Here is a 16,272-nt window from a genome sequence, read left to right as displayed (position 1 = left end):
TTTTCAATTCATACATGCGTATAATATACTGTATGTACACTTGTACTAGCAACATGCATGCCCCACCCACCTTAGATCTGTCTTTTTCAGCCATCTCTAGTTCCTTGCTTAAATTTTACGCTTGCGACTCTTTCATACACGTGCTTGTGCCTGTCGTTTTTTCCCTTTAACGTTGCGACCATGTAAATGTTTGTAATGTTCTGTCAAACACACCCCGGTAATGGCTGAAATGGGGTCAATGTCTTTCATCAGGGAATCGTTTAAATGTTTACAAATTATATGCGCTGAAATGAAAGCATCTTCCGAAAAATGAGTTATAGTGACATTGTCTGATTTCGCAAAAAACTGAAAAATATGTATAGATGTGTGTAATCTAAAGCCAAGCGTGTTGATTTTTAATCCAAGGCCATCCTGCTATTGACACAGAATGTGACAACAACAGTAATTTATGAGGCAGTGTAGACCGGGCAGGTGAGTGCAGGTAGGCCTAGACAGCACGTTTTTGGTGGTTGCAAACCTTCTCCGCCCATTTGTTAATGTATGCAAATACACCCTTTATTTTAACACAAAATATTTTGAATTCCCACAAGTCTTTCATATATTATTTGCCTGTGCAGTAAAATGTTTTAAAATCAAATCACATTGTATTGGTCACATAAACATGGTTAGCAGATGTTAATGCGAGTGTAGCGAAATGCTTCTAGTTCCGACCGTGCATTAATATCTAAAAAGTAATCTAACAATTTCAAAACAACTACCTTATACCCACAAGTGTAAAGGAATGAATAAGAATAAAATATATGGTTGAGCGATGGCCGAGCGGCATAGGCAAGATGCAGTAGATGGTATTGAGTACAGTATATACATATGAGATGAGTAATGTAGGCTATGTAAACATTATATTAAGTGGCATTGTTTAAAGTGACTAGTGATACGCTTTATTACAGGGCTTTGTATGCGTTGTGGAAGTTAGAGTAGCAATGATCCAGAATGTTGCCAGCCCGTGTCGTGCATTCGATATACTGATAAAATTTAGGGAGCCTTGATTTCAGAATAGCTTTGTTAAAATCCCCAGCTACAATAAATGCAGCCTCAGAATATATGGTTTCCAGTTTACATAGAGTCCAATTAAGGTATTTTTAATCGAAGAGGATTCCCTTGGTAGATAATGCGGTCGGCATTTGATTGTAAGGAATTCTAGGTCAGGTGAACAAAAGGACTTGCGTTCCTGTAAGTTGTTATGATCACACCACAACTCGTTAATCATAAGGCATACACCCCCACCCTTCTTCTTACCAGAGAGATGTTTGTTTCTGTCGGCGCGATGCATGAAGAAACCGGGTGGCTCTACCAACTCTAACATATCCGGAGTGAGCCATGTTTCCATGAAGCAGAGAATGTTACAATCTCTGATGTCTCTCTGGAAGGTAACCCTTGCTCGAATTTCGTCTACCTTGTTGTCAAGAGACTGGACATTGGCAAGTAGTATACTCGTGAGCGACGAGCCCGTCTACGGAGCCTAACCAGAAGACCGCGCCGTCTGCCCCTTCTGCGGCGTCGTTGTTTTGGGTCGCCTACTGGGAGCCGATCCATTGTCCTGGGTGGTGGTCCAAACCGAGGATCCGCTTCGGGAAAGTCGTATTCCTGGTCGTAATGTTGGTGAGTTGACGTTGCTCTTATATCCAATAGTTCTTCCCGGCTGTATGTAATAAGACTTAAGATTTCCTGGGGTATTAATGTAAGAAAAATACATAAAAAAACAAAATACTGCGTAGTTTCTTAAGAACGTGAAGCAATGCAACCATCGCGAACGGGAAGCGAGGCGACCATTATGTGCTATCATTCAGTCAATATCTGATGGATTTTAAGAATTATAAAAGTTTGGAGTATTTTCATCCATTGTACAATTGTTGCATTTATTAGAATTGTTTTAACCATTTTAAAATGTTGATGACTGTTTATACTTGTACATGTGTGAAATAGGATAAATGTAAGCACCTACCTAATATTGTTATTATGGAATGTTACTTTTATACTCAATACATGTGTAGCATACCTTTTGAGCTTGCTCAAATAGGGAATAACATACTCTGTGCATTAGGCTAAAATTGGGATGGTATGTCCTCAATACTCAAAGTAAATCCTGGATAGTTAATTTTCCTAAACAGCTGAGCTACATAGATGCCTATCATTATAAGAAGTCTACTTTGTTATTCGGTATATTATTCCTCTTCTTGGCCAGCTAGGTGAAACAAAATTATGGAACAGACAAGGTAAAAATACATCGCTAAAGTCTGTGCTTACCAATCTGATTCTGCTCCTATACTCGACAATGGTGGGGCTGGAAATACAGGCATGCCAGGCATTGATGTAGATTTATTTATTTTATGACTGAAATTATATCTGAAAATATATTTTCTAGAGCTTGAACATCAAGTAATGAAGCCCAGTTCAGATTCAACAGCCGGCATGAGACCAGACGAGATCAAACTACCCTAGTTAGTTTTAGAATGATGTGTTGTAGGCTACAACAGCTCAAGACGACGAGCAGTGTTGCCAACTATTTTTGTGGCACAAATGCGGTCCCCAATGTAGCATTTTCGCCCCCTCTCCCGCCGTACAATCCCTTCCCTTGTCGCTAATTTGGCAAAACTGAAGACAAGACTTGCAGTTGAGACAGTTTGTAGCAAAGGAGTGTCATGAAATACATGCATTAGATAAATATTGAGATGCATCCAGCTGCAGCCCCACAGCAGCCTGTGACTAAAACTAGCCTGTCATTAAAACCAATACTATCGCCATCTACTGGCTTTGGTTAATCCCTACCACATGCATGTGAAATCGTTTTCTTTCCTAGATTCCTTTCCTCACTCCCTTTCCTAACTTCCTTTCCTCTCTACTGGCTGTGGTTAATCACTACCACATACAGGTAACTGCCAAAATAAAGGGATAAAAAGTATATTGAAAGCAGGTGCTTCCACACAGGTATGGTTCTGGAGTTAATTAAGCAATTAACATCCCATCATGCTAAGGGTCATGCATAAAAATGCCCCGTTGACCATTATTTTGGTTACCAAGACTAGAAGAAGAGATCTCAGGAGCTGATTGTAAACTACAAGAGGAACCAGGCTGTACACGCCCCTATCCTCATCAACGGGGCCACTGTGGAGAAGGTCAATAACTTCAAATTCCTTGGCGTACACATCTCAGAGAAGCTGAAATGGTCTAACGGTCAAGAAGATCATCAGGGACCCCAGCCACCCAAACCATGCCCTGTTCTCCCTGCTTCAATCACTTAGACGCAGGCAGTACAGGAGCATCATGGCAAAAACTGAAAGAGTGGCCAATAGTTTTTATCCTCAGACCATCAGGCTGCTGAATAGCCCCCACTAGTCAGCTACCAGCTCCCCCTTCTGCTACTTCCCCAATGGACATTGTTTTATTTCAGTTAGTCCTGAATGTTGGAGCTCGAATACTACGATTTTTACTGTACCTTGCAATCACACCTGCAATCCTGTACATGTGACTATTAAACGAGGGGTCTCAAAGGAGCATAGGGGATTTAAAGGGTATGTGTCTCAGTCATCAGATTTCAACCCAATTGACTACTTATGGGAGATGCTGGAGCAGTGCCACCACCATCAACAAAACACCAAATGATAGAATTTCTTGTGGAAGGTTGGTGTTGGATCCCTCCAATAGATTCTACTCTATGCCAAGGCGCATTGGAGCTGTTATGGCGGCTCTTGTTGGCCCAACGCCCTTTTAAGACACTTTGTTGCTGTTTCATTAATTGTTTTATTTTACCTGTTACATGTGAACTTATCCTTTCCTTCTTCCTTTCCTCTACTGGCTGTGGTTAATCCTAGGAATGGAGGAAAATAAGTTGGAAAAGGGAGCTAGGTAAGGAGTCTAGGAAATGAAAGGGATCTAGGAAAGGATGAAAGGCACTAGGAAAAGGGAGTAAAGGAAATTGAGCGAGGAAAGGTAGCTAGGGAAGGTGGAAAGGATTTAGGAACGGAGATGGAAAGGGATTTATGGGATGGAGAAGAGGAAAATAAAGTGCGCTAAGAAAGGAAAAATAGGAAAGGTAAGGAGATGAGGAAAGGGAGATAGGAAATTAAGCTAGTAAAGGAGGAGACGAAGTGGAAGGAGGAAAAGAAAGAAGGAAAGGGAGCAAGGAATGGAATCTAGGAAATAAGAGGAGTTCACATGTATGTGGTAGGGATTAACCACTGCCAGTAGATGGTGATAGAATTGGTTTTAGCGACAAACTGGTTTTAGTCACAGGCTGCTGCGGGGCTGCAGCTGGATACTATTGTAAATATCAGCAAGCTAGACTAGATATGTGCAGCAAAAAAGCTAGCTAGCGCTCTGCTTGGCTAGCTGCTTGACTGAACACAGAATGTTAGTGCACTGTTCTTTGATTGGCTAAATGGATCCGTCTCGTTGCAAGACTTCGGCTAAAGATTTGAATCTTGGAAACTCCAACCAAAGAAATCACACGTCCTAAAACTAGACTGCTCAGATTAAACAAACTGTTGCGTCGTGTCTCAATTGACATATCTGAACTGGGCTTTATAATCATGGCTAGGCAATTCCGTGCCACTTGACTAGTGTGAAGAAAAGTAGCTAGCTAGCTAGAGCTAACCAATATCAACATGACTTTCAGACCACAAACTTCAGAAATATAACACAAGGTCAAGTAACGTTATACACAAGTTGGCTAGTAACGACTATCTTGTGAAGCCACATTTTATAATCAAATTAAACAAACCAATGTCAGTCAGCTAACAACCTAGCCACAATAGCTAACATTATCAAGCTAGCTAATACGAACTATTGGATGCGTGTCTTGAAAACAACAATAAAAACAAGTAATCCAAAATAGAGCCCTCACATGAATATTTACATCTAAATATCAAAACCAACATTTAATTTTATATCTAGAAATATATTATATCTAGTTAGCAATATCGTACCTTTTCAGCAGAAAATATGCAAACTCGGTCGTTTTTGAATGCCTTCAATCAAATGTATTTATAAAGCCCTTTTTACTTCAGCCGATGTCACAAAGTGCTATACAGAAACCCAGCCTAAAACCCCAAACAGCAAGCGATGTAGAAGCATGGTGGCTAGGAAACTCCCTAGAAAGGCAGGAACCTAGGAAGAAACCTAGAGAGGAACCACGCTCTGAGGGGTGGCCAGTTCTCTTCTGGCTGTGCCGGGTGGAGAATATAACAGTACATGGCCAAGATGTTCAAACGTTCATAGATAATAATAATAATAATAATAATAATCAGTGGTTGTAGAGGGTGCAACAGGTCAGCACCTCAGGAGTAAATGTCAGTTGGCTTTTCATAGCCGAGCATTCAGTTAGAGACAGCAGGTGCGGTAGAGAGAAAGTGTGAATGCAGATCCGAGGTTTACTCTCGTCTTGGCCTGTGCTTTATTGCTTTCCGTTTTCGCCTGTCTGCTCTCCAAAGTTCTCTGTGTCTTTGGCGTAAATGGAGTAGTAGCTGCTGCTGGGTTAGGTCGTTGGCCCCTCGCATCTGCCATGTCTGTAAGCTAGCTATCTCTGCTCACCAAGTGTGGACATGGGCTCTGCTAGCTAGCTATCATACCCCTACCAGTTAGAATATCCCTAAACTACGGAAACACGTCACTCATTATCCACAGCACAGAATATGTTGGGATAATCTGACTCGACAGGGAAAATTGTTGTCAGGCAGGCTAGAGGTTGTCAGGCAGGCTAGAGGCTCAATATTATTACTTTTGCTTCACATTGGATGACCACTAGTGACTTACTGGAGCAGAAAAAAGTTACAAAATGCTGCTTTAAGAAATGTGCAGCAATGTCATGCAGGAACTTTGCCTTAGGCTGCTGAGTGATAAAGGCTGCTGAGTGATAAAGATCTAGTGGTCAACATTCTTGCCAGTCCAGATCAGAAACAGGTTTGCTCATTTGCTAAGGTTATTTTCCTGTTTTGGTTAATGACAAAATAGGCTTATTGTGCTTTATTCTTATAGTCACAGGGTCTTGAAGCGGACACACACACACACACACACACACACACACACACACACACACAGAGAGCTCAGTGGGCAGGACATGACCAAGTAGTATTTTTGCTTTTTCAGTATGAGTTATTTAATGAGGATTACGGAATCACACACTGACTTGACGAATGTCTTCTCTCTAATAGGGTTGATGGAGCCAGACATGGATTAAACTAAGTACTGTGACACAACATCTGTAAAGAAGAGAGGAGGAGAGATGTCAAGAGCAGAAACATCTGTAAATCTATCTATGGTTCCATAATCTGCATATTCATACCGCGGGAACCACATACTGTTTGTGGTTTGACATAACAGACCAAACTCATCATAATGGAATCTCTCTCACAACAAGAGTCCATTCTAGATTGTCAGATCTTACAACAAGACTCCATGTTAGAATGTCAGATCTGTTTCAACTATTACAGTTCGTGGCGTAGGCCCAAGCTCCTGGACTGCCAGCACACCTGCTGCTCAGTGTGCTTGACCCAGATGAGGATGAGCCAGAGTGAGCTGCGCTGCCCCTGGTGTCGCTGTGTCACCACTCTGCCCCCAGGGGTCTCTGTCTCCCAACTCCTAGATGACCCGGACACTATGGCCATCATCTCTGTCCCATACACACCTGTCTTCATACGGCTGCCGTGTAACGCCTACCTTCCAGTAGAACACCATGAGAGGGCTACAGGGATGGAGGAGGAACATGGGATGAGGGAAGGGGAGGAAGGTAGTTGTAAGAGCGCATTTGGGACCAGGTTCTGCTTAGTGGTTGTTGTGGGATTTGTCCTACTCTTACTTGTGTACATTATACTGCACAGCATGACCTGCAACTCAGAACAGTTCACCATGATATCCTGTGGCTGAAAGACTTGATGATAATAATAAGCTATTTGGGATCTTTCTCTCACTCCCCAAAATTACAGGACATTGTCACAATGCCAGCATTCAGGCTATTTCTTAACCAGGAATAGTACTGCCATACTGAGTAAGGAAATGGTTGTCATACTTTGTATTTCGAATGTGTTCAGATATATTGAAGATTTTTATTTTTTCAAATTATTTCTCATGTCTTTGTGCAATAGACAGTTAAAAAATTAAACCAATCACCATTATGCTTCTCTGTTGTGATTCACCCAGAAAAGCACAAATCAGATGTTATTGTCACATACACATTGAGCAGATGTTATATGTGTAGCGAAAGGCTTACTTGTGTTAATTCATATGAAAAACATAAAACGGACCCATTTTTAGAGGTCTGTGATTTGTATTTGTTCAAGTCTTCCTTTTCACCTACAGATGATGCTATGTGACATTTTAATCTTTAGGTCCCACACAATCAAGGCTCTAAATTAATATTTTTAAGCTGGAAGAACTGTCAGAAAAGCAAAAACCTTTTTGCCCATCAAGACCTGAATCCAGACAGCTGTCAATACAGGGTTTGCTCTAATCATTTCATCACTGGTAAGTCAAGTCTGATCGATTTCAAGTTTAGTTTCACTGTTTTGCTAACCATGTGTTAGCCGAAATTAGCTAAGCTGGATAGCTTGTAGTCTAGTCATTAGCATGTGGCGCTTGAGTGTCAAGTTTTGGGGAAGCAAAATTATTTTTTACCATTAAAAATGCCCCTTTAAAACATGCCTCTAGTATTGCATTTGCCGACTAATGTAAGCCTACTATTCCTAATGTGATGAGTAGATTGGATAGTGATGATTTATGCTATTAATAAGCACGTAGTGACATAGGCTATATTTCCTTTGCACTGAAAAATGTGGCTTTTGACAAACATTTAATGCAATTATACTACACTTTATAGGAGTGAAGTCATTAGCAGAATTTTTTTTAAATAATACTCTACTGACACTGATAACAGATCAATAAAAATGACCTCGTCTTGAAAGCAACCATGTAATCTAGGCCGAAAAGGGGTCCTGGCTAAAAGGGACCCATCTTTTGTGAAATTAATGTAGAAGGTTTAGCTAAAATACAACTTAACTTTTTCTGAACCTTAACCTAATTCTCTTAACCTGCTGTGTAAATTCTGCTAATCTGCCATGACATGTCAAATATTACGATAATTTGACAAAAGCTGGATCCCTTGAAAAGGGGAGACAAATTGTACAATATGACGTCCATATCAAAAATCAAATCAAATTTTATTTGTCACATGTGCCGAATACAACAGGTTGCCTTACAGTGAAATGCTTACTTACAAGCCCTTAACCAACAATGCAGTATTTAAGAAAAATACGTGTTAAAGTATTTACTAAAATAAACTGAAGTAAAAAAAATAAAAAATATATATGAAAGAGCAACAATAAAATAACAGTAGCGAGGCTATATGCAGGGGCTACCGTTACAGAGTCAATGTGCGGGGGCACAGGTTAGTTGAGGTAATACAGTAGGGAGAACAAGTATTTGATACACTGCCGATTTTGCAGGTTTTCCTACTTACAAAGCATGTAGAGGTCTGTAATTTGTGTAATTTTCTGTAAAATCCAGAAAATCACATTGTATGATTTTTAAGTAATTCATTTGCATTTTATTGCATGACATAAGTATTTGATCACCTACCAACCAGTAAGAATTCCGGCTCTCACAGACCTGTTAGTTTTTCTTTTAGAAGCCCTCCTGTTCTCCACTCATTACCTGTATTAACTGCACCTGTTTGAACTGGTTACCTGTATAAAAGACACCTGTCCACACACTCAATCAAACAGACTCCAACCTCTCCACAATGGCCAAGACCAGAGAGCTGTGTAAGGACATCAGGGTTAAAATTGTATAAATAACATCAGGAACTCCAGGATTCTGTTACAGAGGAAGGTGTTTAGTCCCAGGGTCCTTAGCTTAGTGATGACCTTTGAGGGCACTATGGTGTTGAACGCTGAGCTGTAGTCAATGAACAGCATTATCACAAACAGTAGGTGTTCCTTTTGTCCAGGTGGAAAGGGCAGTGTGGAGTGCAATAGAGATTGCACCATATGTGGATCTGTTGGTGGTATACAAATTGGAGTGGGTCTAGGGTTTCTGTGATAATGGTGTTGATGTGAGCCATGACCAGCCTTTCAAAGCATTTCATGGCTACAGATGTGAGTGCTACGGGTCGGTAGTCATTTAGGCAGGTTAACTTGGTGTTCTTGGGCACAGGGACTATGGTGGTCTGCTTGAAACATGTTGGTATTACAGACTCGGTCAGGGACAGGTTGAAAATGTCAGTGAAGACACTTGCCAGTTGGTCAGTGCATGCTCGGAGTACACCTGCTGGTAATCCATCAGGGCCTGCGGCCTTGTGAATGTTGCCCTTTAAAACAGGTCTTACTCACATCGGCTACAGAGAGCGTGATCACAGAGTCATCCAGAACAGCTGATGCTCTCATGCATGCTTCAGTGTTGCTTGCCTCGAAGCGAGCATAGAAGTTATTTCGCTCGCCTGATAGGCTCGTGTCACTGCGCAGCTCGAGGCTGTGCTTCCCTTTGTAGTCTAATACACTGCTCAAAAAAATAAAGGGAACACTTAAACAGCACATTGTAACTCCAAGTCAATCACACTTCTGTGAAATCAAACTGACCACTTAGGAAGCAACACTGATTGACAATACATTTCACATGCTGTTGTGCAAATGGAATAGACAAAAGGTGGAAATTATAGGCAATTAGCAAGACACCCCCAATAAAGGAGTGATTCTGCAGGTGGTGACCACAGACCACTTCTCTTCCTATGCTTCCTGGCTGATGTTTTGGTCACTTTTGAATGCTGGCGGTGCTCTCACTCTAGTGGTAGCATGAGACGGCGTCTACAACCCACACAAGTGGCTCAGGTAGTGCAACTCATCCAGGATGGCACATCAATGCGAGCTGTGGCAAGAAGGTTTGCTGTGTCTGTCAGCGTAGTGTCCAGAGCATGGAGGCGCTACCAGGAGACAGGCCAGTACATCAGGAGACGTGGAGGAGGCCGTAGGAGGGCAACAACCCAGCAGCAGGACCGCTACCTCCGCCTTTGAGCAGTAGGAGCACTGCCAGAGCCCTGCAAAATGACCTCCAGCAGGCCACAAATGTGCATTTGTATGCAAATGTACAATTTAAACACATTTAGCGTAGACAATGTAATTGTTGTGGAAGTCTTAGGCAAAACATCTTCATTATCACAGTAGCCCATCCAAGTGCCACTCAGACCTTCTCGTAGAAAAGTATCTGGCATTGAACTTGGTGGTAGTAGTTGTATGTTTGAAGAGAAGGATCCCATCATCTCCTACTTCCAGACGTTTCACCACCTAGATTACAAGGGTTGGATTTGCACTAAACAATTTCATGTCAGCACAAGGGATATACCAAATCTAGTATAATGATTAGCCTCATACATCGTCTACTGGTATTGGTTTTAAATTGAGAACATATAGCTAAACAATGTGCGAGTTAAGCTATTCTCTACTTCAGATGCACAAAGTCAAGGGGTGCATTGCAAATTCCCATAAGGTTAATGCTATCAAACTGTAGGGCAGTGGTTCCCAACTCCGGTCCCCTAGTACCCCCAACAGTACAGTTTTATTGTAGCCCCGGACAAACACACCTGATTTAACTTGTCAACTAATCATCAGGCCCCCTGAGTTGACTCAGGTGTGTTTGTCTGGGGCTAAAACAAAAATGTGTGCTGGGGGGGGGGGGGGGGTACTCAAGGACTAGAGTTGTGAACCATTGCTGAAGGCCTATGGCTGCATTGGTGTTGAATGCCATTATCTGCAAAATGGGTTCACATCACTGATTTCCTGAAAAAATTGTGACAATCAAATAAAACTAATTGGAGAGCTTTTGACGGAACAACAAGCGAATATTACGTGAGCAGCTAATTTGAGTTAGCCTGCAAACAAGTTTCCGGAGCAAGCTAGCTGATAATAGATTGTTTTTGATCATTTTCAAAAGATTTACTTGCTAGTAAGATGGTCGCCTCGCTTCACATCCGTAGGAAATTATGCAGTAATTTGTTTGAGATTGTTTCCGTGAAACCTTCTCTGTTTCACGGAAACATGGCTCACTCGGGTTATATTGTCAGAGCCATCGGGTTTCTTAATGCATCGCGCCGACAGAAACAAACATCTCTTTGGTAAGAAGGGTGAGAGTGTATGCCTCATGATTAACGACTCATGGTGTAATCATAACAACTTACAGGTACTCAAGTACTTTTGTTCACCTGACCTAGAAATCCTTACAATCAGATGCCGACCGCATTATCTTCCAAGAAAATTATCTTCGATTATAGTCACAGCTGTGTATATCCCTCCCCAAGCATATACCTCGACGGCCCTGAAAGAACTTCACTGGACTCTATGTAAACTGGAAACCATATATCCTGAGGGTGCATTTATTGTAGATGGGGATTTTAACAAAGCTAATTTAAGAACAAGGCTACCTAAATTCTACCAGCACATTGATTGTTGTACCTGCTCGAGCAAAACATTGGACCACTGCTACTCTAACTTCTGTGATGCAGACAAGGCCCTCCCCCGCACTCCCTTCAGTAAATCTGACTATGACTCCATCTTGTTGCTCGCCTCCTATAGGCAGAAACTAAAACAGGTCACGCCCGTGTTTAGGTCTATCCAACGCTGGTCTGACCAATCAGATTCCACGCTTCAAGATTGCTTCGATCACGTGGACTGGGATATGTTCCGGGCAACCTCAGACAATAACATTGAAGTATACACTGACTCGGTGAGTGAGTTTATTAGGAAGTGCATTAGAGATGTTGTACCCACTGTGACTATTAAAACCTTCCCTAACCAGAAACCGTGGATTAATGGCAGCATTCACGCAAAACTAAAAGCACAAACCACTGCATTTAATCATGGCAAGGTGACTGGAAACATGACCGAATACAAACAGTGTAGCTATTCCCTCCACAAGGCAATCAAACAAGTAAAGTGTCAGTATAGAGACAAAGTAGAGGCGAAATTCAACAGCTCAAATGTGAGACGTATGTGGCAGGGTCTACAGACAGTCATGGATTACAAAAAGAAATCAGCCCCGTCGCGGACATCGACGTCTCGCTCCCAGACAAATTAAACAACTTCTTTGCGTGCTTTGAGGACAATACAGTGCCACCGACACGGCTCGCTACCAAAGACTGTGGGCTCTCCTTCAATGTGCCCGACGTGAGTAAAACATTTTAACGTGTTTACCCTCGCAAGGTTCCTGGCCCAGATGCCATTCCTAGCCTCAGAGAAGATTAGCTGGCTGGTGTGTTTACGGACATATTCAATCAATCCCTATCCCAGTCTGCTGTCTCCACATGCTTCAAGATGGCCACCATTGTTCCTGTTCCCAAGAAAGCTAAGGACACTGAACTAAATGACTATCGGCCCGTAGCACTCACTTCTGTCATCATGAAGTGCTTTGATAGACTAGTCAAGGATCATATCACCTCCACCCTACCTGATACCCTAGACTCACTCCAATTTGCTTACTGCCCCAATAGGTCCACAGACGACGTAATCGCAACCACACTGCCCTAACCCATCTGGACAAGAGGAATACCTATGTGAGAATGCTGTTCATTGACTACAGCTCAGCATTCAACACCATAGTACCCTCGAAAATCATCATTAAGCTTGAGACTGGGTCCCGTCCTGTGCAACTGGGTCCTAGACTTTCTGAAGGGCTGCCCCCAGTTGGTGAGGGTAGGAAACAACATCTCCACCCCGCTGATCCTCAACACTGGGGCCCCACAAGGGTGCGTTCTCAGCCCTCCTGCACTCCCTGTTCACCCATGACTTTGTGGCCATGCACGCCACCAACTCAATCATCAAGTTTGTAGACCAACAACGACGAGACAGCCTACAGGGGGGAGATGAGGGCCCTCAGTGTGGTGTCAGGAAAATATCCTCTCACTCAACGTCAACAAAACAAAGGAGAGGATCGTGGACTTCAGGAAACAGCAGAGGGAGCACCCTCCTATCCACATCGACGGGACAGTAGTGGAGGTGGAAAGTTTTAAGTTCCTCGGTGTACACCACGGACAAACTGAAATAGTCCACCCACACAGACAGCATGGTGAAGAAGGTGCAACAGCGCCTCTTCAACCTCAGGAGGCTGAAGAAATGTGCCATGTCACCTAAAACCCTCACAAACTTCTACAGATGCACAATCGAGAGCATCTTGTCGGGCTGTATCACCGCCTGGTATGGCAACTGCACCACACTCAACCACAAAGCTCTCCAGAGGGTGGTGCGGTCTGCACAACACATCACCGGGGGCAACCTACCTGCCCTCCAGGACACCTACAGCATCCGATGTCACAGGAAGGCCAAAAAGATCATCAATGACAACAACCACCCGAGCCACTGCCTGTTCACTTCGCTATCATCCAGAAGACAAGGTCAGTACAGGTGCATCAGAGCTGGGACCGAGAGAAAAACATCTATCTCAAGGCCATCAGACTGTTAACTTCTCTGCGCTACGGATCCCTTTTACGGGATCATTTTCATAAACAACCGCTGAATTGCAGGGCGCAAAATATTACTAAAAATATTTATAATCATGCAATCACAAGTGAAATATACCAAAACACAGCTTAGCTTGTTGTTAATCCACCTATCGTGTCAGATTTTGAAAATATGCTTTGCAGCGAAAGCAATCTAAGCTTTTGTGAGTGTATCAATCAATGCTAGAACAGCTAGCCACAAATTAGCATGGTCACGAAAGTCAGAAAAGCAATAAAATTAATCGCTTACCTTTGATAATCTTCGGATGTTTGCACTCACGAGACTCCCAGTTACACAATAAATGTTATTTTTGTTCGATAAATATTACTTTTATAACAAAAAAACGCCATTTGGGTTGCGCGTTATGTTCAGAAAACCAAAGCCTCGTTCCGTTCGATGACAATTCAAAAAGTATCCGTAATGGTCGTAGAAACATGTCAAATGTTTTTTATAATCAATCCTCAGGTTGTTTTTAACAAACATAATCAATAATATTTCAACCGGACCGTAACCTATTCAATAAGAGAGAAAAAGAAAATGGAGAGCTACCCTCTCGGTCGCAGGAACTAATCAGAGGACACCTGACTAGTTTTGAAAAATCTCGCACATTTTTCAAAATAATAGCCTGAAACTATGTCTAAAGCCTGGTCACAGCCTGAGGAAGCCATTGGAAACGGAATCTGGTTGATACCCCTTTAAATGGAAGAAAGACGGGCCAGGAAACACAGATTAAAAAAAGAAAATATCACTTCCGGGTTATGTTTTCGCCTGCAGAATCAGTTTTGTTATACTCAAAGACAATATTTTGACAGTTTCGGAAACTTTGGAGTGTCTATCATCTGTAAATTATATGCATATTCTACGATCTGGACCTGAGAAATAGTCCGTTTACCTTGGGAACGTTATTTAAAAAAAAATATGACCCCTAGCGTCAAGAGGTTAAACAGCCATCACTAACATAGAGAGGCTGCTGCCAACATACAGACTCGAATCACTGGCCACTTTAATAAAGAGATTTAGTAATGGTATCACTAGTCACTTTGAATAATGCCACTTTATTAATGTTTACATATCCTACATTACTCATCTCATATGTATATACTGTATTTTATGCCATCTATTGCATCTTGACTATGCCACACTGCCATCGCGCATCCATATATTTATATATACATATTCTTATTCCATCCCCTTATATTGTGTGTAATAGGTAGTCGTTGTGAATTTGTTAGATTACTTGTTAGGTATTACTGGACTGTCGGAACTAGAAGCACAAGCATTTCGCTGTACTCGCATTAACATCTGCTAACCATGTGTATGTGACCAATATAATTTGATTTGATTTGATTTCTCCCACTGCCTCAGTTTTCTGGCTCCTTAGAAAAAATGAATGATGAGCAATCTTCCTAAAGTTTCCGGTGGTAGCAGAATGCAGCCAGCCATGTGGATGATTGGAGGCATCCAACAAACTGACTCTGGGCTTCCAACATGGCGCATGGTGCGGTTGCTAGGTGATTTGTGACGCAACAGCAAGCCCTTTATAGAGAATATTTCCAGATTCTTGATATCCTTTCGTTTGTGTTTATGGACTGTGTTTATGGACCATAGGTTTTCAATGGGGTTCAAGTCCAGCGACAAAATGTAGATTTTTTGGGTAAATTACTTATTTTGATGTGTGTTTGAGGTCATTGTCTTGTTGGAACATCCAGTTTCAGACTCCTGGCAAAGGCAACCAGGTTTTTGGCTAAAATGTCCTTGTACTTGGTAGAGTTCATGGTGCCGTTGACCTTATCAAAGACCCAAGGACCATTGGAAGCAAAACAGCCCCGTAACATCAAAGATCCACCAGATTCTGCTGAGCAAATTGGCCCTTGTATTACTCATATTGTTAATCTCTCTTGAACAAGGCACCTTTCCCAGGGACATGAAACAAGCTAAAGTTATAAGAAGGGGATAAAGTCTGACCCTGGGAATTATAGGCCTGTATCTATCCTCTGTGTAACATCAAAGATCCTGGAGAGAATTGTACATGAGCAAATGTATGAATATGTTAACAAACAGGGTCTAATGTCGGGTTTTAGAAAAACATACTCCGCTGATTCATGTCTACTTTACTTGACTGACTTCATCAGGAAAGAGATTGATGATGGAAATCTGTGTGGAATGGTACCACTTGACCTACAGAAGGCCTTACAGTTAACCACTGTCTCCTAATCTCCAAACTTGAGGCACTGGGGTTAAGCAGTATCCCTCTAGGCTGGGTAAAGTCATATTTATCAGGAAGGGAGCAAGTAGTAGAGGTTAATGGTTCACTGTCTCAGGCAAAAACAATGAGTTGTGGCGTTCCGCATGGGAGCGTGCTTGGGCCTCTGCTGTTTTTATTGTATATTAATGATATGAAAGATGCTTGTTCTTGCCGTCTTTTTCTTTATGCGGATGACTCTACACTTCTGGTGTCTCACAAAAGTAAAACTATGTTGGAGAGCATACTTAGCACAGAGCTTACTAATATTAGCAAATGGCTTGGAGATAATAAGTTATCTCTGCACTTAGGGAAAACTGAAGCAATTATTTTTGGATCCAGACCTAAATATTGTAGGTTGTCTGAAATCAGAGTGGAGTTAGGGGGTGAGGTGCTGACTACTAAAACCTCTGTTAGCTACTTGGGATGTATCCTTGATGGAAGCTTGGGAGGTGTGAGCATGGCCAATAAGGTGCTAGGGAAGGTTAATGCCAGGATTAA

General features: G+C 42.1%; 1 protein-coding gene across 1 annotated transcript; it reads left to right on the top strand.

The window, feature by feature from the left end:
* Nucleotides 1-1,617: 1,617 nt before the first annotated feature.
* Nucleotides 1,618-7,213, top strand: LOC120020738 (E3 ubiquitin-protein ligase RNF152-like). Its single transcript, XM_038964474.1, has 2 exons — nt 1,618-1,659; nt 6,207-7,213. The coding sequence occupies exon 2, from the start codon at nt 6,391-6,393 to the stop codon at nt 6,916-6,918; it is 528 nt and encodes a 175-aa protein (XP_038820402.1). The 5' UTR covers nt 1,618-1,659; nt 6,207-6,390; the 3' UTR covers nt 6,919-7,213.
* The last annotated feature ends 9,059 nt before the right edge of the window (nt 7,214-16,272 follow it).

The sequence above is a fragment of the Salvelinus namaycush genome, chromosome 25, assembly GCF_016432855.1.
Source record: "Salvelinus namaycush isolate Seneca chromosome 25, SaNama_1.0, whole genome shotgun sequence".
NCBI classification, from domain to species: Eukaryota; Metazoa; Chordata; class Actinopteri; order Salmoniformes; family Salmonidae; genus Salvelinus; species Salvelinus namaycush.
This window is presented reverse-complemented; position numbering and strand designations above follow the sequence as displayed.